General features: G+C 50.5%; 11 protein-coding genes across 11 annotated transcripts; 6 read left to right on the top strand and 5 right to left on the bottom strand.

The window, feature by feature from the left end:
* Nucleotides 1-1,648: 1,648 nt before the first annotated feature.
* N7484_005611 (MYB DNA-binding domain protein) lies at nucleotides 1,649-2,626 on the top strand (the record flags this gene model as incomplete). The annotated part of the gene is made up of 2 exons (XM_057116030.1): nucleotides 1,649-2,100; nucleotides 2,209-2,626. 2 exons carry the CDS (start codon nucleotides 1,649-1,651, stop codon nucleotides 2,624-2,626), a joined length of 870 nt encoding a protein of 289 aa, XP_056971913.1.
* A 296-nt stretch (nucleotides 2,627-2,922) lies between these two features.
* Nucleotides 2,923-3,808, bottom strand: N7484_005610 (tRNA (carboxymethyluridine(34)-5-O)-methyltransferase; the record flags this gene model as incomplete). Its single annotated transcript, XM_057116029.1, has 3 exons — nucleotides 2,923-3,400; nucleotides 3,546-3,670; nucleotides 3,722-3,808. The coding sequence occupies 3 exons, from the start codon at nucleotides 3,806-3,808 to the stop codon at nucleotides 2,923-2,925; spliced, it is 690 nt and encodes a 229-aa protein (XP_056971912.1).
* An 816-nt stretch (nucleotides 3,809-4,624) lies between these two features.
* N7484_005609 (TBCB family protein) lies at nucleotides 4,625-5,774 on the top strand (the record flags this gene model as incomplete). Its single annotated transcript, XM_057116028.1, has 4 exons — nucleotides 4,625-4,781; nucleotides 4,844-4,899; nucleotides 5,162-5,381; nucleotides 5,434-5,774. The coding sequence occupies 4 exons, from the start codon at nucleotides 4,625-4,627 to the stop codon at nucleotides 5,772-5,774; spliced, it is 774 nt and encodes a 257-aa protein (XP_056971911.1).
* Nucleotides 5,775-6,015: 241 nt separating this feature from the next.
* N7484_005608 (Cupin domain protein) lies at nucleotides 6,016-8,113 on the bottom strand (the record flags this gene model as incomplete). Its single annotated transcript, XM_057116027.1, has 5 exons — nucleotides 6,016-6,248; nucleotides 6,305-6,553; nucleotides 6,606-7,766; nucleotides 7,827-7,990; nucleotides 8,055-8,113. The coding sequence occupies 5 exons, from the start codon at nucleotides 8,111-8,113 to the stop codon at nucleotides 6,016-6,018; spliced, it is 1,866 nt and encodes a 621-aa protein (XP_056971910.1).
* Nucleotides 8,114-8,366: 253 nt separating this feature from the next.
* Nucleotides 8,367-9,374, top strand: N7484_005607 (ribonuclease H2 catalytic subunit RNH201; the record flags this gene model as incomplete). The annotated part of the gene is made up of 1 exon (XM_057116026.1): nucleotides 8,367-9,374. One exon carries the CDS (start codon nucleotides 8,367-8,369, stop codon nucleotides 9,372-9,374), a length of 1,008 nt encoding a protein of 335 aa, XP_056971909.1.
* A 211-nt stretch (nucleotides 9,375-9,585) lies between these two features.
* On the bottom strand, nucleotides 9,586-10,930 carry N7484_005606 (peroxisomal membrane protein PEX16; the record flags this gene model as incomplete). The annotated part of the gene is made up of 4 exons (XM_057116025.1): nucleotides 9,586-9,709; nucleotides 9,763-10,600; nucleotides 10,665-10,700; nucleotides 10,777-10,930. The coding sequence occupies 4 exons, from the start codon at nucleotides 10,928-10,930 to the stop codon at nucleotides 9,586-9,588; spliced, it is 1,152 nt and encodes a 383-aa protein (XP_056971908.1).
* Nucleotides 10,931-11,185: 255 nt separating this feature from the next.
* On the bottom strand, nucleotides 11,186-13,219 carry N7484_005605 (SAE2 C-terminal domain-containing protein; the record flags this gene model as incomplete). The annotated part of the gene is made up of 1 exon (XM_057116024.1): nucleotides 11,186-13,219. One exon carries the CDS (start codon nucleotides 13,217-13,219, stop codon nucleotides 11,186-11,188), a length of 2,034 nt encoding a protein of 677 aa, XP_056971907.1.
* A 212-nt stretch (nucleotides 13,220-13,431) lies between these two features.
* On the top strand, nucleotides 13,432-15,135 carry N7484_005604 (WD domain protein; the record flags this gene model as incomplete). Its single annotated transcript, XM_057116023.1, has 2 exons — nucleotides 13,432-13,595; nucleotides 13,647-15,135. 2 exons carry the CDS (start codon nucleotides 13,432-13,434, stop codon nucleotides 15,133-15,135), a joined length of 1,653 nt encoding a protein of 550 aa, XP_056971906.1.
* A 965-nt stretch (nucleotides 15,136-16,100) lies between these two features.
* On the top strand, nucleotides 16,101-17,153 carry N7484_005603 (uncharacterized protein; the record flags this gene model as incomplete). The annotated part of the gene is made up of 6 exons (XM_057116022.1): nucleotides 16,101-16,131; nucleotides 16,358-16,377; nucleotides 16,490-16,524; nucleotides 16,589-16,617; nucleotides 16,683-16,991; nucleotides 17,044-17,153. 6 exons carry the CDS (start codon nucleotides 16,101-16,103, stop codon nucleotides 17,151-17,153), a joined length of 534 nt encoding a protein of 177 aa, XP_056971905.1.
* Nucleotides 17,154-17,524: 371 nt separating this feature from the next.
* On the bottom strand, nucleotides 17,525-19,662 carry N7484_005602 (uncharacterized protein; the record flags this gene model as incomplete). The annotated part of the gene is made up of 6 exons (XM_057116021.1): nucleotides 17,525-17,725; nucleotides 17,785-18,887; nucleotides 18,943-19,093; nucleotides 19,155-19,185; nucleotides 19,238-19,247; nucleotides 19,311-19,662. The coding sequence occupies 6 exons, from the start codon at nucleotides 19,660-19,662 to the stop codon at nucleotides 17,525-17,527; spliced, it is 1,848 nt and encodes a 615-aa protein (XP_056971904.1).
* Nucleotides 19,663-19,975: 313 nt separating this feature from the next.
* N7484_005601 (aldo/keto reductase) lies at nucleotides 19,976-20,983 on the top strand (the record flags this gene model as incomplete). Its single annotated transcript, XM_057116020.1, has 3 exons — nucleotides 19,976-20,029; nucleotides 20,091-20,371; nucleotides 20,437-20,983. The coding sequence occupies 3 exons, from the start codon at nucleotides 19,976-19,978 to the stop codon at nucleotides 20,981-20,983; spliced, it is 882 nt and encodes a 293-aa protein (XP_056971903.1).
* Between the last annotated feature and the right edge of the window lie 76 nt (nucleotides 20,984-21,059).

Here is a 21,059-nt window from a genome sequence, read left to right as displayed (position 1 = left end):
ACGACGTCTCGGCAGTACACAACGTCCGTTGAGGGTACGAGAGGTTCTGGAAGAACCAATTCAAAATAGAAAAAAAAAAAAAAAAAAAAGGGTTGACAGTTCATTACCGAGGTTGACGTTCCTGACAACCCAAGGACTCCAATCTCCTTTCCATGGGAAGTCGACTCGAACAGGAAAATAATAACGAAATGAAAAAAAAAAAAGAAACGGGAAACCAGGAACTCGGAATCGAGTGGAGACCAGGGAAATGGGCGAAAATAGAGATGAAAAATCCCGCCCAAAATCGAAATAAAATAAATCCGAATAAAATCCCAAACCAAATCAAAATTACAGAGCTATAGCTATAAGCTCAAGTCTCACCAACCATCGCACCCGGTCCAAGAGGGGAGGGCAAACCAGTCACGGCGGCGTAAAAACGCCCCCGTCAAGCCCTAAGAAATGAGAAAAATCCCCGAGTGGTTGCACTGAGGCTGCAACAGCACAAGTGGGACAAGAACACCCCAGATCCCAGTCTCCCATACCCCTCGTGATGGCTAGTGGAGCAGAAAGCCGTTGAGTCCGATCTGGGTCCAGGCATGTTTTAGTCACAACGGCATGGCATTAGGGCGAAATTAGTGTCTGGGCTAGTGTGGTCAGTGCCTTTAAAGTGTCCCGTTACGCATTCTCACCCTCATTTCACTCAAGGATGAATGCGGGTCTCCCCCTCTTCTCCTTTTTCCTTTTTCCCTCCCCTGGGTTCGAGAGAGGTGAGCCCTATCGCATGAACCATCGCCATCCCCAGCACCAGCACCAGCACCAGCACCAGCACCAGAGAACCCTCGCCACCACCCACACATAATTAGGACTTTTGAGAATACCCTCGGAAAAATAGAAGAATTAGAATGGAATAGATGCGAATTAAGAACTAATCAAGACAAGATTGCAATAGAGGTTTGACCGCTATTAATTTAAAAAACCAGTGGATCGATATTATGACCCTCTTTTCTTACCCTTACAATACTATACGTATACTTCCCCGTTTCATCTTCACGTTCTGGACTCTCTTCCTCCTACACTTCTAGACGCTCATCTCTGATATTTCTTTGGCTTCTCCTCAACTCCAGTTGATACCTTTCTTTGGCTCTTCTTCCTTCTCCCCTTCTTCCCTCTTCTTATATCACCTCGTTTTCTTCGGTTCCTGGAGGACCTTATCCACGGTACCTTGGCCCGCCATTTCTGCCAGAGAAACCCTCTCCTCTGACCTCACCATTCGTTGCACAAGACCAACGGTGTTTGGGTTTCGTGAAGAATCACGGAGCATTTGATCCAAGTTCTCGGTCCCTGAACTGATCATCCGCAAAGGAAATTTTTGGGGGGGTTTTTTTTTTTTTTTTTATTTTTTTTTTTTGGTTTTTGACTCGTCATTGGGAAGAGAGATCACGAGTCTGCCTGCCATTTCGCCCTGTGCTCATTGTGTCCCTCCAAACGGATTCCCATCTCTCCGTGGTCCTTGGTGATCCTTGAGAAACAAGAATCAGGTATTGTTGTTTGGTGGTTTGTGGTGGTTTTTTTGGCCTTCTTTTTATATTTCTTAAAAGCAAAAAAAGACACCACTATTTCGACTTTTGAGAACAAGAACCCCTCCCAAGACGCCACCCCCATCGCGCATATGATTGCGTTACAAAACCGGCCTATCTTGCCGCCCGCCAAAGTGGATATCTCACTGCTACTCAAGCCCCAAGATGAGGAAGAAACCTCGGGCAACCCTGCCCCTCTCTATCCCCCGAGGATGTCAGGTCCTCTCCCCGGTACATCCTTCTTGGCCGGTCCTCCGATGGCTGTGCCACCGCCATTAACCAAGACGGGCCCAACTGGCGCTCCCAAGCGTCTGCAACCCGCCCATACGGCGGAATCTCCTGCGAAGAAGCAGTCCAAATGGTCACCCGAGGAGGATGCCTTGATTATTGAGCTGCGGGGCAGTGGTATGAAATGGGAGGATATTAGCAAACGGCTGCCAGGTCGCAGTGCGATCAGCTGCCGTCTTCACTATCAAAATTACCTGGAGCGTCGCAGCGAGTGGGATGAGGACAAGAAGAACAAACTGGCTCGTTTATATGAACGGTAGGCTGATTCCATTTCCTCTCCCCACCACAACAACGGAAGGAACAGAAAACAGCCAGGGCACACACGGGAAATGAAAACTTGCTGACGTGGAAGTTGATTGAATAGATTCAAGGCAGAGATGTGGTCCAAAGTGGCCGAGGAAATGGCTATCCCATGGCGTGCTGCAGAGGCAATGCACTGGCAACTGGGAGAGCAGGAGATGGCCCGCCGCGCAGGCGTGGTGCCCTTTTCCTTATCAAGCCATGCGATCGACCCCCCCGCCACCAGAACTCGTCGAGCCAGCACTTCTTTGGCTCGGCCACGGAAGAGTTCTATCACCCGCGCCATCCCAGGTCACCCAGGCCTGGCCCCTCAACTACCATCCCTCGAAGAACTGACGGCGGGGGTCCCTGCATACGCACCTGCACCACCAGCTCCTCAACCTCCACGAGAGTACTATGGGATGGGCCGACCCGAGATGGGCATTCCTCCGCCCGGAATGATGGGCCCACATATGGGAATGCCCCCACGGACGTTGCCCTAAGATGTGATGACGATTCACGTACGGCTTTCCTTTGTTTTCTGATACGACTTGCATAGCGCCGGCTGGAGGTATACCGTGATTAGTGGGAGGTCGTGATTTGAATAGAGATTTTGTTTTTTTTCCGCCACCCTTGCGACTTGCGCGTTTTCTTTGCTGTCTTTTCTTTTCTTTGTCCTTTTGGAGATTCTCTTATGTTTCATTGGAGGGCAATCCGATTTTGCCCCGATCTCTTGATTTGAGAAAACCCCGGGTTTCTGGTGAATTATCGAGGCTGGATCTCGGAATAAAACCACACATCATCCTGGGCTGACTTTGGGAGTGGCGATAGCCCACCAATTATCCTTCTCATATCCCGACGTCACCACATGACCGCCAGCACTCTCGATATCTCGCTCCAATTCGCCTTCTTCGAACAGATGGTAATACCGGTTGAAAGTCTGGGACTCCTCCGGCGCTGATGGGTTCTTCCGAACCCAAGGAACCATGATATCTTGCTGGTCTCCTTTATCCCAGCCACGACGACTATTCTTCTGCTCCAGGGCCCAGGCATAAACCAAGACGGTACCGCCTGGTTGCGTATCTGAGCCGCGTTTCACGGTTCGCAGAATCTCAGCGATGGCCTGCACCCTCCGCTCCGGGGTAGACAGATGGTGCACGACGGCAATACACATTGCAAAGTCAAAGTACCCATCTCGGTGCGGAAGGTGGAGAATATCAGCCACCACGGCTGAATGGGGTTGATGCTGAAGAGCAATTCGAGCCAAATTTTCCGACCTGTTCAATTCATGAGTGAACCAGATCGAAGGCCAGAAGAGAAGAGAAAGAAATTCCGAAGCTTATGATACAGATAACTTCCCCCAAAAATACACATTTAAAAAAAGGACCCGATATTTGAGTTTGCTCCGTACTGTAGACTTACCGATCCGATGCAATAATGAAGACATTGCGATTAACCATTAAGTTCTTGCCATTTCCACAGCCCACATCAAGGCCGATAGATCCAGGCGTGAGATTCTGTAGGTATTGTTCCACAATCGGCCATGGCTACGGAGGTAAGTGGCAAGTCCGGACTAAATGGACTGGACAAAACGATACCTTATAACGGGTCGCAGAGAAGTGCTGGGCAATCTGCTGATAGACCTCGTGCACGTTCTGTTGCTCGTAATCCTCAGCGTGGGACATGGTTGCGGGTTGCGAAGTCCCTAAGTTTGAGTGATCTTGAGGTCAAGCGAGGGACATCACGTGGTTTGGACCTGGGATTTTGAAAGTGAATCCCCACGGTTTTTGCTCACAACGCAAGGTGTCCGTGTCGCTTCGATACCGAATGCTATTGATCGATACTGGTGGATACCCCGTATCTGTATAATCTCTATATCAATTCCATCGAAACATGTAGGACCAGATCTGTGATTTCCCCGTTTACAATCCAATTTCAATTGAGACCGTTCTTGATCGACATTTCATTCTGTCTGAATCGGGATTCTGCTCGATTTCCAATCGATCCAGTCTCCTGAATAGACTTCCGTTGAATGTCACTGCGTTTCACCTGATATAGAGCATTTGAAGGATCGTGCCCTGGATGACTAAGCACCTGCAGGGCTCATCCATGGATCGTGCCTTGTGTTCAGGAGCATCACTCGCTTCGGGTCAAGAAATTGTAAGTACATTTATCTGCGATGCAAGTCTTTCTAAAGTTATCAATGGTGCAAGTTGGGGGCTCGTCTGAAGGCCAATGGTTCCAGAGCCCCACCTTGAAGAGGGGTTCGTGATGCATATGCCAATATCAAAACTTCTTGAGGGAATGTTTTTGGAGCCGTTTGAGTCCCTGCGTTGTGATGCTTGCAGGATCACAGATCTCTGCCTTTTCTCTATTGTGCTATCTCAAGCTGTCTTCCATTCGTTCTTGCCGGGACTACACGTACCAGCTCTAACATTTCCCCACAGAACCCACGTCAAGGAAAAGATAGCGAAACCCCTGACGGGCATTTCCCAGTCAAGATGGCATTTCAACCTACTCCGGCAGATGTTTCCGTCATCATCACCAATGCCGCATTTTCACGGACGGCTGATGCAGAGCCTCGCTTCGTCACTGAGCGCCGCATCACCCCGACATGGACAGTGTTTCAGCTCAAAGGGAAGCTGGAGACCATGACCGGTGTCCCCCGGGATGCCAGCGTCTGCTTGTTAAGGTACCTGGTCGACCTGATCAGTGGGCAGATGAGGAGGATCGGGCTATCGGGGATTGGGGGCTGGCCAAAGGATCAGAGATTGTGGTAGGTTTTGTTTTCTTTGATGGCTCTCGTGACGAGTCTCTTGCTTGAACTTCCCTCTCTTGGACTTGAAAAGCTATTGCTCGGTTTTTGTTCTGTGGATACACTTTGTTTGTTCTACCTTTATGTGAACTTGGCACTAAGCCGAATGCTTGACACGCCCTTGTTAAGTCATTGATGATCATTACGATGATTTTCTTTGAACAGATCGAGCGACCCAAGAAAGTGTCTATCCTTGGATACTAGTTGCTAAAAGTCTTCGTAGGTCCACGATTCCCGCCCACAGGCCATGAGACCCAACTTCACCGACCTTTCATCTGTGGAGAAATACGAGCTACCCACGGAGACGTACGAGTCTCTTTCAAACTCTGTATTGGCATGGAAAAAGAACCAAAAGTTGGGCCGCTTTGATCCCAATGCGCTTTCACCCGAAGAATCCCTTCGTCAGCAAGTAGCAAAAGACCAGGCTGAGATAGCCTCTCGAGGTACGTTCTGCAAGGAAAGGATTTTGATATTGATCTCACCATTTGGTTACAGGCATTGCGGTGTCGAAACGAGTTATTATTCTGCCATCGTCGCCACCCCATATCAGACGAGGAATCATTCGATTTGTTGGACCTGTGCCTTCGATCCCAGTATCTGGACCTGGCCGCGAACTTGAGAAGGAGGGGGAGCTCCCCGTGGAGCTGCAGCCCATCTGGATAGGTGTCGAGCTGGATGAACCGACGGGAAAAAATGATGGCAGCATTAATGGGCAACGTTATTTCGAATGCCTTGAGAAGCGGGGTGCCTTCGTGAAGCCGGACAAACTCGAGGTTGGGGATTTCCCTCCCTTGGGCCTGGATGACGACTTGGATGACTTGATGGAGGAGATCTGAACTCGGACTCAAGGCTGCGGAGATAACCATGTTCATTGATATAAAGTCTCTACTTCCAATTCCTCCACACCGGATTAGCGCCAAAAGATTAAGCTGATAGAACATCTCAATTAAAGAAAGAGTCGTAGAAAAAAAATTGCGAACGCTTGAGGCATGTGGTATCGTGGCACATTGTCAACACCGCCGTGACATGGAAATGAATCAAAAAGGCTACAAACAGATACAGATCGCCAAGGCAAATCTATTTTGCCTTCTGCTTGCCCTTGGGACGACCGCGGGCCTTTTTGATTACCGGTGTAGGGTCATTTTCGGGCTCCGCTTCACCTTCGCCCGTACCTTCACCCTCGAATTCGCTTTCCTGGACAGCATTTCTGGATCTAGATGCAGCTATCTCGTCCTCACCCGGGACACAGCCCTGCGTGAAGAATAGCCGAGCTTCTTTGCTATGAGCGTTCTGGAAGCTATAGTAGTTGCCTAAAGCAGACCGACGTTAGTTGGGAGCTTGGATTGCGATGGAAGAGTGGACTTACCGCGTGGGACCTGGAATACACATCCTTTGCCAGCGCTGAACTGCACCCCAGAAATATCGACCTGCACTCGTCCATGACAGACATAAAAGACCATGTGCATCTTCTTTGAGTTCTTAGGTCTCTTCACACCTTCCGGCGGAAGTTCTACGACCCCTGATCCGATGAAAGAAGAGCTGAGCAGCTTTGCAAATCGGAATGTGGAATCTTTGACCTCTCTTGTCTCAATGCCAGAAGGCGCATATGCAATATCTGCAGGACTGGATTAGCAAGATCCAGTACGAGTGAGATACGCAGCACTTACCGATGACGTCCTCCTCCTTGGTGCTGGTTTGAGACTTAGGATCCCATCTGGGGACAAAACCATGGAGAACACCGCTTTCTTTCTCCCACACATCCAGATGCTCATCTTCGTTATCGGAAGACTCTGCTTGCTTCTTGGATTTTGACTTTCGACCGGCACGTTTGCCTTTCTTGGTTCGCTCCGGTTCAAGCTCTTCGGCGCGAACAATTTCCTTAATCGTTGACAATGGGAAGCGTTGGCCCTCTTCAGCCTCTCCGTCTCCGTAGACACACCTTTCGTTGCGCCAGTACGCCAAAGGCCGGATCGATGCGCGCCCCGACCGAGTATGTGTGGAGCTTTGATCTGTGGGGTTCTCTCTCTTCAGAATGTACAAGCTGCGGCCCTTTAATGGACCTGAACGCTGGGTATAATTCTCAACGACTTTGTTCAGTTCAGGGTCCAGCGGTTTACGGTTCGCTTGAGGCTGGCTGTTTGGAATCTTTTGCCTCTTGGATGGCCTGGCATCGGCTGATTCTTCGTCGAGGGTACGTGAGTTCTTCGGAGGTCGGCCTCGCCGTCCACTTTTAGTTTCACTTTTCTCTGGCTTGGAGGCCTTCGCTGTAAGAGCTTTCTTTGTCGGTTTTGATGCCGTTGTAGACGTCTTTGGCGCGGAACGTACGTCTTCTGCTGGCCGAGGCGAGTCGTTCTCGGCATCACTCTGGTCTTGCGCTAGGGGCTCGGGAACGTCGTCGTCGGGAATGACAGTTTCATTTCCAGCATCGAAGCTGTCTCCAAAATCATTGTCTTCGGGAAGAAATGAATTGGCGTTTTCATCACCCTCGCCGTCCGAGAAGTCATGCACGACGGGCGACTCAGGCGCTACTAATTGCGCCTTTGTGGCCTTCTGGGCATTATTTCTCTGCTTGGAGACACCCGCGTTTACTGATCGAGTAGTCAATGGAGAGGGTTCCTGTCGCGAACCATGGGTCTTAGTCAAGCCTTTACCATCTGAGGGGCTAGGCGATAACAGGTCCTCCTCTTGATCTGGTGTCGAGCGCAAAACAGGCGATCTGCGGGTCGATGAAGCGAATCCCTTTGCAGGCGAACGACCGGGCGGAGGTAATAAGGCAGGACGCGAAGCGTTGGCGGCATTGAGGAAGTCCATGGGACCAGGCGCGTTGCCTAACATACACGCGCGTCAGAATTCCCTGCCAATATGTCCGAATATCGAGGACCTCATACCTTCATCCATAGACATCCCATCAGAACCCATCGAGTCTTCAAGGTCCCTATCATCAAAACCATCCACCTCTGCCGGCGATTTCTCAGGAGATGAAAAAAGCCCGTCCACTTCTTCCATGCCATGCTCATCGCGTTTTCCTTCTTTCAAGGTGATACCGGTCCGTCTGAGTGAATTGCATAGGTTAGCCGGCGGCAATTTTCCGTCGCAAGAGTTTCTGCGCGACGAACCTTCCTTGAGTTCCTACTGCGGAATAGTCATACTCGCGGGCCTTGGCCCCACGAGCCATTTTTGGCAGGATTTGTGGGATATGAACAAATTAGAGAACTATCACTGGAGCTTCGCGACCAAATATCGGGGGTTCACCCCTTGGTGATTGTGTGGTAGAAGAGCAAGATTGTCACGGAGGGGAAGGAGGAATGCGCCGGAATTTGGGGGGAAAGCAACGCGTGCCGCTAAACCCGAGCGGTCGACGCGTTTGCATATTTGATCATCACTTTATATCGCTCGAATCATTCCACTCATCACACACCTCGAACAACATGAAGGATAACAATTCAACCCAGGAAGATTTGTCTTTCATTCCTCCCAGTGTGGACTCGGCTCGTCTCCTCTCCGGTGAATCCTACGCCTATTATACGCCCTGCCCGGCAGCTATCACAGCCCACGCTTCATCCACAGAAAACACGCCATGCGTACTTGGCGTCGATGAGGCTGGTCGTGGGCCTGTTCTAGGTCCAATGGTCTACGGTGCCTTCTACTTGCCAATCGATTTACATCACTCCCTTCTGGCACAAGACCACAGCTTCGACGACAGTAAAGTCCTCACCCCCGGAGTGCGCGCCAACCTAATGCGACTACTTAACACCCCGGGCAACAAATTATTCGAGTCATGTGGCTACGCGATCAAAGTTTTGTCAGCCCGTGACATTTCCTCGGGTATGTTGAAGCCAGGCTCCGCCGTCTACAATCTGAACGCGCAAGCTATGGATGCCACAATTGAGATCATTCGAGGGGTGGTGCAGGATCGTTCGGTCAATGTGCAAGAGGTGTACATTGATACCATTGGAAACCCAGCGACATACCAACAAAAGTTAGAACGGATCTTCCCGTCTTTGAAGATCACTGTGGCTAAGAAGGCGGACTCGTTGTACCCGTGCGTCAGTGCGGCAAGTGTGGCCGCCAAAGTGACGCGTGATGTCGCGCTTGAGGTGCTATACCAAGCTGTTCTGTGTGCTCAGCAGTCTGGCGCGGACGTATTCGATGCTCCGGAGGGATGGGGCAGTGGTTATCCCTCGGATTCAAAGTGTGTCGGTTGGCTTCGAAGGAACATGGACCCGGTCTTCGGTTGGGGCAACGAGTGTCGATTCAGCTGGGGTACCGCTAAAGAAATGTTGGATATGAAAGGTGGCGCCCGGGTAGACTGGCCTGAAGAGGACGACGAAGGAAATGGCAGGCTCGAATTCCTGTTGACGGCTGGACCCGCGAAAGGCTCTGGCCAACATGGACTACGAGATTGGTATGGGAGCAGACAGGCGGAAATTATATGACGTACGGACACATGGTATTTAGACATAATGAGGCTATTGTAACAATTGATGATACCCCCCCCCCCCCCCCCCAACCCCCGCGAGGCATGCTTTAACCATGAGCAAAGGAAAGGCGCTCATTACAAGAGCAATGCACAACCATAGGAAGAGATGTAGAAGAAGTTTTAAACAAACCGGGTATCACGGAAGAAGAGAAATCTGTGCAGAACAATCATAAGGTGGCAGTCGAGAAGTAGTAATTGTCCCACAGGTATTCGTAGTCTTCCACCACACTCCCTATCAAGTCAAGCAGCGGCTTCCCCTTCATTTTGTTGGTTAGACTGTGTAGCCATGATCTGCTGGATGTCAGTCTGTGTAATCAATAGGAGATTCTGAGATGAATTCGTACTTCGTGATATTCTCATAAAATGCGCCTCGCATCATCCACCATCCCATCGACCATCCTCGCTTTTTCAACTCCTCTCGCTCAAGACCTGTAAGTCCCCGGAGACCACCAGCAACACGCTCACGGAAGTCTCGCTTGGCAAGCTGACGACAGCCGTATTCCATTCCAAATCCAATCAGCCACGGGCGCCAGCTCCGCTTGTCTCCGCTCCACCGCTGCATCGCCAAGGCATATACAACAGGTCGCAGAATGTAAAGGATCTCCGCTAGCTGACCTTGGCCGGTAACCCGGTGAAGTAAAGTTTTAGCAGGTTTGATGTCATCTGCTGTGAGTACCTTTGAGATGAGATAGTTGGATACGTCATTGACGTCTGGGAGGGATGGAAGGGATAATCCTGTACGAGGCATCGTCCAGCTTAAATCTGATGAGTGCTCACTGATAGGCGTGTCCATGCCATTCCAGTCACCCTGATTATCCTCTTCCGTTGTCCGTGGATCGACTTCGCGCTCGGGTAATGGTGGATTCACAAGCGGCCGAGAATTGGTCAATCGAAGGAGGAGTAGCCGGCAGATTGCCTTGGCGAATTCGATGAACACAACGATGCGCCAGCGAGTCTTCTGGCCACGCCGACGGGCTGACATTTCCCACAGAAGTTCCGTGTATTGAAGCATCTGAAGCGCGAGAGCTACACGACGATAGAGCGAGGAACGTGAGGTCCAGTACTTCGTGTATCGAGCATGAGGAGTTGGTGTCGGCCGTGGGACGGTAGATGGCAATTGAGAGACTACCCGCGAAACGAGGGAATCATGATATAATGATAACAGCTGTACACCCGAATGTACTGCATAGCGCTGTCAGTCACAGTCCCCCCTGGTGCTCCTGCAGCTGCAGGTACTTGAACTTACCGCACTCCGAAGCAACCTCAGATTCACGATATCGGCCTATAGAATGACATTTCCTACTTAGTGATAGATTCAAGCATAAATACTAGAAGAGTTGGGTTGCTCTTTCACCTACCTGGAATGATATAGGTCAGCGACCTCAGAGCGGACTCGACCTGGCCAACTGAGCTGGCATTCTTGGTTACAAAGTCCTCATAGATCGATAACCACTTAGATGGTTGCAGCATCTTGGGTGGGATGGGATTCTGGATGCTCCGAACGGTCTCCATGATTCAACTTGATGCAGCCGCTCAAGGCGCAGTCGCGTGGGAGAGAGCGGGTAAGAGGTCGGGGTCACGGGCTGCCAAGAAAGACGGGCCGAGGTCCAGGTTGGACCTGGTTGGTTGTGGTTCAACGATACTAGTGAACTTGTACTTCGAACATAGTGTTAAGACCAGTTTTTCGTATAAAAACGGTATAATGTTCAGATATATATGGGATTTACAATAGTCTCAGAGATAGTTTATCCAAATACAAAGCCTTTTCTACTCATCTGCCCAGGTCCACAACCCTCCGGGCCGCATGGCCTCGCGGTATCGCTCCTCCACCTTCTCTCGGTCTTGTCTCTGTGCAGCTTCTCGGTCAAACTCGAGTTCCTGTGTGGATGGCATATCAGTTCGCCAAAATCCCGGGGGCGACCGAGCACGCTGGTGATTATGTCGGTGTTTGCCATATTGGTTGGCTATGGCTCGGGCTCGGGCTTCGACGACAAGATGGTCACGATCTTGTGCACTTAGCCCTTCCAACAGATGGTAGTCTTCCCCCATATACTCTTCCAAGGCTCGTTGGTCTTCCTCCTCCTGTTCTGAAGATGATTTGGCAGGTAATCCACCGAGACGAGCCATTGCACGAAATCGGCCTCCACAGCATTCAGATTGCGTACAACCGGCAAGGCATTTGCGATCATCTTTCTTGCGAACAACCTCGCTATATGCGTAGTCAAGCCCATCATTTCTTTTGGGATTGAGTTTGAAATGACCCAGAGTCAGCCTATGGAGAGGGCGTGATCTGTATGGTTCATCTTCGGGATGCACATTCAGAGTAGATTGGCTTGCAGACTCCTCGTTTTGCTGTGAATATGATTGGGTCCTTGTAGATTCGACGGGTCCACCGCTCCTTCTTGAGGGACCGTTTCGGCCAGAATCTTGCGTAATACTTCGCCCAGGCGTGCCCTTTAAGGATGGTAGAGGTGATTTAGACGGCAGTGGCTTCTCAAGAAGACTTTCTAGGCGGCCTTGAGTGATATTAAAATGAGGTTTGATCTTCGCTGATGCGGCAGGGAGCCTTGAAGTGCTGCTAGAGTGCAAATGGGCACCACGATCACCAGCGTCACCATCTTCGGACACTGATAAGATCGCACGCGGGTCTGTGGATTTATTCCTTTTGTCGCCAAATCTCAAGTTGGAAACTCCTCCTGTTCGCGTATTGCCATCAACGGGTTGTAAAACAGAGGACCGGCCTGGCACATGATCCAGGTCTCTCGAGGTATCAGCCCAATGCACTGCTCGGCGCGCCTGTCGTTTAGTGGGTGTCAGCACAGTGTCGCCGATGTCATCCAAGTCCTGGGTGCTGGGGAAAAACGATCCCAGTACATGATTTGAATGCTGCAAAGGGCTCGAAGAGAATGTCTCATTTTTAACCAGCATTGGTCGGCCGGTATAGTCACCTTCGTGGGACTGAGAAGGCGCCACCACACGCTTCCTCTTTCGATTTTGTAAATTTGGCAGCGTATGGAGCACATCCGAAGGTGACTCTGAGGCTCCCGGTTCGCACGCGGGTGAAGACTGTGTAGGATACGGTTCTGCCTGGTCAGAAACAGGGAATTGCTGGCTGTGCTCCTCTGCTTTCATTGTATTTGTTGTGTCTGCTGAACTAGTCCGGTTCTGAGCAGAGCTATTAGGCTGTTCAGAGCGGGGAACCCTCGGGTTCTGTATGTTTTGCGCAGTAACTGAGCTGGACGATACTGTAGCCTTATCGATATGGCTAGCATCTGAGTTTTGAACCCTCTTAAATGTAACTGCCGCACCATTGTGTATGAGTGTAAACTCATCCCGCTGTAGTTGTTTGTCCACATAGCGCAATTTCTTCTTATGTTGCAAAACCTTGGCTTTCAAGCTGCCCCAGCTCTGAGAATATGTCTGCAGATCATTATACAGGGACGTGTACTTAGTTTCCAGGATCTTTCGTAAATGAGACACATCCTCCAGATCTATCCCCCAGAGGTGCTCCGGGGCAAATTCAATTTCGAAGTCATCCCGCTTGACGGGGGATTCTAGATCGACTGGGCTAGAATCATAATGGCTTAATTCTGCCCGCAGTGCCGTGACTTCGCATTGGAGCTCTTGTATTCTGCGTTCTGCTGTTTGGCGGGCCTCGTTGGCAATAGCAGCTTCATTCTTAGCCTCCGTCAGACTGGTTTGATGGATGGCAAGTTTAGACTGTAGGTTCTGGAAAGCCTGATCAAAAGAGGACTCACATGCCTCTGTGATGGAGACATGGAGCTCCTTCAGGATATCCATGGGAATGTATGTCTCGTCCTTACTAAAAGTTCCATAGGAGGGAAACGCGGGTTGCGACGCGTCCCAACGGGTAATACCCTGACCGCCTTGTTTATCGCACGTGACCCTTATCGGGGGGTCCTTGGAACGTAGCGCGAGGCTTCTCAATGTACTCCCCACCAAACACTTGCATGTTTTAATGTGTTTCATGGGTCTTAAAACGACCCAGCAGTATGCCCAAACGTCTGAGGGAAAGTTCACCGTCAGATTTGGCATCCTCAAAGCGGAATCGAGATGTGACAACGATTCCGGTCGATCGCCTATCTTCTTTGAGTAACGAACTTTTACTACATATCCTTTCGTTTCTTTCGATATCATCGCTGAATGTGTGCCAAAGGTTTGTCATGCTTTTTTTCTGGGAGACAGATCAAAGTTGCTGAATATCTAGATTATCTCACCGATTTCATGCTCTTGGTGGAGACTCCGAACTCTGGAAGCGACAGTACTACTCACAGTGGGTGCGGCCTCGTGCCCGTCGTTTAGCTTATTCCAGACCCACGGCATTACCAGCTCGGGCAGAGTATTCGCCTCGAGTCTCCACCTGGCTCGATCACAGCCATCTGGCTGAAGAGGGAAAGGTAACTAATTGGAAACGACAATACCGCCTACGGCACAATTGGTCCAATGGATCCTGCCGAGTGACTGAAGTCGAATTTCTTGCACCACCCTGCCCTGATGTGCTGGTCAAACTCTGTGCCGGCATCGTCTTCACCGTTGATGCTGCTCATGGGCTTCGAGCGTGGGCCGCAAAAGACCCAACCAGCTGCTTGTCTGGCATCTCACCTTCGGAGTCAAAGGGCTCTATGGCTCGCCCCACCTCCTTGGCAGTGAGTCAGCTGTCAGATGAACAAGAAATCGTTGTAGGATTTGAGGATGGCCGCTTCAATCGTTATGTATATGATGTTCGGACATGCCGGTTGGGTCTACGATCCTCCCACATTGGATTCAGAGATGGTGCCATCACCGCCATGGCTTTGTCATCACCTTATGTCTTGATGGTCTCTCAACATAAGATTCTCTCCTTGTATGACCTTCGCACTCGGTCTACCGAGGAAACTCAAGACTCCGTAGGGCCGTGTGAAATTGCGTCCCTCCAAGCGGAAAACATGGTCGCCCCAATGACCCTTTCTCTCCGCGTTTCGACATTTGAGATTGTGGCCACCATTGTATACAGTTTCTATCACATTGGGTGCGGTTGGTCGTTAGGGATCCAAGAGCTGCGGTTCAATAAAGATGGTCACCAATTGGAATCCCGACTCACTACTACGGTAGATTCTCAGTACGGCATCCGTCCACTCCAACGTCTTAAACCGTCCAATAAACGCCGGCATTCCGCCACCCTTGACCCGATGTATTCATCTTCATCTGTGACCCCTACCGAACCATCCATATTGCACCAGCAGCCGCCAACATCCATGTCCTATTCCCATCCATATCTGCTAACATCGCACGCGGATAACACCCTGACCATGTATCTGCTTGTCTCAAATTCCGACAGTCTTTTTGTCCGAGGTGGCCGACGACTCTGGGGCCACACGTCTTCGGTCTCGACGGTCCAAGTGACCAATCGAGGGAAGGCAGTCTCTGTGAATTCACTGGGCAATGAGATTCGAATCTGGGAGCTTGAAACAACTGTTCCTTCTCTGGGCAGTCGCAGACCATTAAAAGAAGAGAGCAGTATTCAAGTCAGTCCTGACAATCGACAACTGGAAACCAAAACCAAAAGCATACCGCAAGACAACGCTGGGTTGGATACTGTTTCCAGCACACCTCATGGTTGTATGCGTGAATGTATTGAATTCGACGAGGAGCGAGTTCTTCTACTCAGGGAGAAGACGGTCGGCACCCAACTGCTAGAATGTTATGATTTCACATAACATCTTGGGATGCAGTGACGTAGAAAGATGAATTTTTGTGCCTTTCGGAGATTTGCGAAAGCCCAATCAATGTATGAGAAGCACTAACGCAGGTCCAAGGACCGGCGTAGCACAAGGTACTCAGGAACCGGGGACCCCGGCAGCACTTGGTGTCGCCTCCAGGTATAAGACGAACTGCACACCAATCTTCCGGTGTCGCCTCTTTTTTTTATTTTTATTTTTTTTGTCTCCCTTCCCTTCCTTAAGCACCCCCGTGCTCCTCCCAGTGCCTTCGGTTGCGACATGTTCAATGCTATGGTCGGCATTTACAGGGAGCGGATTCAGTGCCATTTCAACCGATCATGGTCAAAGTTGACTCTCTATAATTTCCACTTTGAACCCTTCGCTTGAGACCTAATGGGCTTTTGAGGGACCGTGATGCTCAGTCCCTCTGGGACTGCCTTGGTGGGCTCCTCACAGAGCAGAAGCAGGATCTTGACCATTTAGCCCTATGGCCTATATGGCCCTGGTCTTACATGGCCAGGTCTCACAATGGGGTTCGGTATGATGGAAATTCCAGCAGGCTCATCCATGAATATATTTAACGTGAGGGTCCCAGGAGGTGGAAGATCTATGGAATGTGGCATGAAGAAGAGCTGTGGAAATGAGGTTCTAGATGTGGAGGAAGTATTTGGCTTCATTATGCAGATATATGCAGGATCTGAAGGTGTTTTCAGTCCTACTCTTTTCTTCTTCCCTCTTGCCTTACATTGTCCCAAATATTACCTCTCTGCAAAGTTGGTGGCTTTCCCGGTTCCAGATCTCAATCCCGCACCGAAATCTTTGCGCGGGAAGTTTTCTCCCTTAGACAAGGCCCCCGCACTACAAATTTCTTTCCTTCTCAACCTCTTCCACCTTCTCTCTCTACCTAACCAAACCGAAAAAAAAAAAAATCCTTTTCTTTCGTCAAATACCCAACCATCACAATGGATCCTCGCTCTCGTGCCTGTTACAACTGTGCGTTTCTCGTTCCTTGCCTGCCGTTCTCTGCTCGCCTATGACCCGCACAGTAAGCGCAGGAGATAGAACTTTCAGTTCTGGGTGACTTGATACCATATCAAATGCTTCCTCTCCTGTGCTTTTGTTCATTTGATTTCCATCCGCCTCTTTTATCTGCAACTTGACTAGGCACATGTGCACCAACCAGGCTAGTTTTTGACTGACTTTTTTTTTTTCTTCGTAGGCGGTGACGCCTCTCACCAGGTAAAGATACACCCACCCTTCCCCGATCCCATAGGTACTTGTACCAGGGAAATGTGATCTGGATAGTGGTTCAATTGATATCGGAGTGGAAGACTGACCCCTTGTCTTCTAGGCTAAGGACTGCCCCAAGAAGGGAACCCCTACCTGGTATGCTGCGGTACCTAATATTTGACAGAATAACAAACTTTGAATGCTAACATATTCCTAATAGCTACAACTGTGGTGGTGAGGGTCACGTCAGTAAGTTCATACTGATGGACCATAGCGTGGGAAGGAATGCAGAAGACCGGACTAACAAGGTCTAGACCGCGAGTGCCCCAACCCCCCCAAGGAGCGTACCTGCTACCGCTGTGGCCAGACTGGTCACCTTTCCCGCGAGTGCCCCCAGGCTGGCAGCGCCGGCGGTAACTTCGGTGGTGCCCCTGGTGGTGGTTCTCAGGAGTGCTACAAGTGTGGTCAGGTTGGCCACATTGCCCGTAACTGCTCCCAGGGTGGTAACTACAACGGTGGTGGTTTCAACTCCTCATACGGCGGACGTCCCCAGACCTGCTACTCCTGTGGCGGATTTGGCCACATGGCCCGTGACTGCACTCAGGGACAGAAGTGCTACAACTGTGAGTGCTCTTCCTCGGTTCACACAATCAAGACTCTAATCAAGCATCACAGGCGGCGAGGTTGGCCACGTTTCCCGTGACTGCACCACCGAGGCCCGGGGTGAGCGTGTCTGCTACAAGTGCAAGCAGCCCGGTCACGTCCAGGCTGCGTGCCCCAACTAAAATGGTGGAGAACTGGTGTCTTTTTTTTTTTCGTTCTGTGCTTTCCCGAGGGATTTTTCCACAAACCAACGATAACTTCACATGCGCCACGATCTGAAATGTCTCTTTCCCCGTTCTTTTGACTTTGTACTATCACTCACGGCTTGAAACACGACCATGGGCGTCTTGCATGTTGCTTTTCTTCCTCTTGCAGTCTAATCCTTGTATGTCTAACCAGACACGTGGGTGCAACGGGGCGATTCTGCTTGCAAAATAAAATGGGTGTGCATGGAATGGCTTTCTTTGGGGCGCTTTACAGGAGATACTTAGGTGCATGGGGAAATGCATATTGATTCTCCCATCTCTTTATTAATTTCGAAGGCCAACTCAGATCATGAACTACAACTACACATCATTGCCCTCTTGTATTTGGGCACATCGCCACAGAAGCGCTCCTCTTCCTCCTTTAGAAGACCCCACTCATCATTGAATGGGTTCAGACTCATCTGCATGACCCGTCCTAGTATCTCTCGGTCTCCCTTGCGCTCCACACGCTCAATAATTTCATCCAAAATCCATCCCCGCGGGATGAACTAATACGAGAAAATAGAGTTAGATATTTGATATAAATCAAGGTTGCAGGAAGTCTTACCTTTGGATTGACTGCCTTCATGGCCTTTTGTCGTTCAGCATCTTGATCTCCCCAGTCCTCGAGCACGCGGGCTCGCCAATTGTCTAGCCATTTGGCAATACGATCTTTGGCCGATGCATCAGTATAACCAATGCCTCCGAAGCCTTCTGCATGGAAGAAGAGGGCTGCGGCTTCGGTCCGCTGGTCTTCGGTCTCCAGTTCGGAGAGACTCAGCCCCGAGAGACGGCGGAAAAAGTGATTGAAATCCAGCTCCAGGGCTTCTAGTGTATCGAGCATCTCGGAGAAGAGGGTTTGAAAGTCGGATTCTTGTTGTGTCTGCAGTCCAAGTCTCTGAGCCATGAGGCGCTTGTACTCGTTCAAAAAGACTGCCTTGAACTCCTCGCCAGTACGGTCGATGATGGTTTCCGCACGCTTGATAAGCTCCGGTTCCATCTCCTCGGTGACGCCGTCTTTGACAAAACTCTCGTCATCCACTTTCTTCCCGGCACCCAGCAGTTCCCCTAGGGATTCACCCAGTCGAACCAAGTTCCACCAGATGATGCTAGGTTGGTTTTTGTAAGAGTACCTTAACATGGCATCGTCATGATTGGGGGTGTACTGAGGGTCAAAGTTATCCATGAATGCAAAGGGACCATAATCAAGGGACAGGCCGTAAATGGAGGTGTTATCAGTGTTGAGCACACCGTTCATAAACCCATAAGCCTGCCACGCGGCAACGGTCTTTGCGTTGCGTCGAGTGATTTCGCGATAGAGGCGAGCAAACCGGTTCTCCTCGGACCCCTGATGCTCCTGCACTACATCCCGGGGTACCTGTCGTCGAGGATTATCGATTTCTGAGGCCGACTGGCCTTCTCGTACGGATACGATCGCGGGAAGATTATCCCATCCGCCAAAGACATCCTCTGCGACGTAGGTGGCAAGTTTTCGGATCAAGTCGCGATCGCCACGAGCCCTTAGAATATCAAAGGTTCCTATGCGTAGCCAAGATTCGGCAAACCGAGCCACAATCGCACCGGGCTCTTGGCGCTCCCGCAGAACCTTTGACTTGGGTAGCAGAGTCAGAGACAGAGCACGGGTGGTAGGAACGCCAAGGGCATTGAGAGCTGGGTTATATTTAGTTTCTAAATTCGACCACAAAGGGGGGAAGCAAGGCAGCACCTTCTGAGACGATATATTCACGAATACTCGATCGAAGAACTGCCTTTCCATCGGCAAACCGTGAATACGGCGTCTTCCCCGCGCCTTTCAGCTGCAATTCATATCGAGTACCTGACTGTGGATTGGTACATTCAAAAAGACTGATGGCCCGCTATACAGACCTCATTAGCGCGTCCGGCGACAAGAAAATGCAGAAAGAAACTTGGACATACTCCATCTCCAAGCTGACCAGCCCAGGAACCACTGTGAAGGGTCAGGTTGTCATTTCAATAAGCTGGACGCGGATGTCACTTACAATTGCCAACCTACATTCTCAGAACCAGTATCAATATCTTTCTCAGACTATAGGAAAGGGATGGATCACTGACCGCCGTAGCATTGGGCCCATGGATAGATGCCCCCCTTTTCCTCATCCCACCAGATTTCATTACCCGCAACCAACGCCTGAAACTGTGCAGTCTTCTCCTCACCGGTCTTTAATCCTAGATCCTCCATTGCCTTGGGACTCACGCCCAGGAGTTCTGGCCCCTCGGTGGGTTCCGGGCGGACATAGGTGAACAAAGCGCCTTTCACCATACGAGGTCCTAATGTTTCCCGGGGCGCATTGTGTGAGGATTCTGGGGTCTCAAAGGCCGGATCTGCAGGCAATTTGGATGTAAATACGTTGGATTTCGGCAGGTCTGCTAGGGAGGACCCGTGGGTAGAGAGGTGAAATGCCATTTGATTCAATCGGTTCCAACTCGGTTGAAGGGTCCGCCTGGACATATGATTTCCAACCCAAGAACGAGTGCGGAGTGAATGGAATGACCGGACCGAACAAATCGATCCCGAATACATGGAGGAAGTTGACCTGTGTTCGTGAGGATCCGACAATCCGAGGGGAAAACCACGTCAAAGCGGCACGAATGACATCATTTGCAAACTCCCGCACTGTTACTCCATGCGGAACTGACCCGCTGGGCCCGCTTCATCTGGAATCTGCGAAATGTCGAATTCACCTTGACACATTGCCAACGCGTACATTGGATACATCATGGTCAACGAAATCCCGACGACTCGACTCAATGATGGGACGTCCGTTCCCATTGTAAGTCAAGCTCAACCCTACCGCCCTCTTTCTTGATACTAGGCGGCTAATCAGCGTATAGCTTGGATATGGGACAGGAACGGCGTGGTACAAGAGCTCCCAAGACACCGAGATCAATCGTGAACTGGTAGATGCAGCCAAGAATGCGATCGAGTTAGGGTATAACCACCTCGATGGAGCCGAGGTCTACAGAACAGAAGAAGAATTAGGCCTTGCTATCCAGGAAGCCAATCGGCCTCGAGAGAGTCACTTCGTGACCACCAAGGTCCATACCAGTATCGCCGATATTTCCGCTGCGATTGACGTCAGCTTGAAAAAGCTGCGGCTTGATTACGTCGATTTGTAAGGGACCTGGCCGCCATTCGTAGGAGCGGGAACAGAATCGAAACTAATGAGCTTGAATCCAGATACTTGATTCACGCTCCCTTCTTTGCCAAGACTGAGAGTGAACTTCAGGCGGCCTGGGCGGCCATGGAGCAAGTTAAGGCCTCTGGGAAAGCTCGGTCTATTGGAGTGTCGAATTTCGTACAGTCCCATCTGGAATCCATCTTGAAGACTGCCAAAGTCATTCCCGCGGTGAATCAAATCGAATTTCACCCATATCTTCAGCATGGAGACCTACTCTCGTTCCACGAGAGTAAAGGGATCAAGACCTTTGGCTATGGAGGGTTGGTACCGGTTACTCGGGCTCGCGAAGGCCCCCTGGATCCCTTAATATCAGCTCTAGCTACAAAGTACGCCGTGAGTGAGTCGGAGGTCCTTTTGCGCTGGACTCTGGACCGTGGATGCGTGGCAATCACCACCAGTAATAAGGAAGCACGTCTGGCGAGTTACCTGCGCTCCATGACCTTCAAACTCACTCCTCAAGAGGTAGCGGAGATATCCCAGCTGGGTCAACAGCACCATTATCGTGCGTTCTGGCGAGAGAAGTTTGCGGCAGATGATCGATCATGATACATGATAGGTACATGATCTCTACAGTACCGTAGGTTATATAGAAAATCAAACTTTGTTGACACCAAGTGGAGCC

This window comes from Penicillium longicatenatum, assembly GCF_028827895.1.
Source record: "Penicillium longicatenatum strain IBT 33135 chromosome Unknown contig_3_segment0_segment0, whole genome shotgun sequence".
Classification (NCBI taxonomy): Eukaryota; Fungi; Ascomycota; class Eurotiomycetes; order Eurotiales; family Aspergillaceae; genus Penicillium; species Penicillium longicatenatum.
Note: the sequence above shows the minus strand (reverse complement) of the source record. Positions and strands in the feature narration are given on the sequence as shown.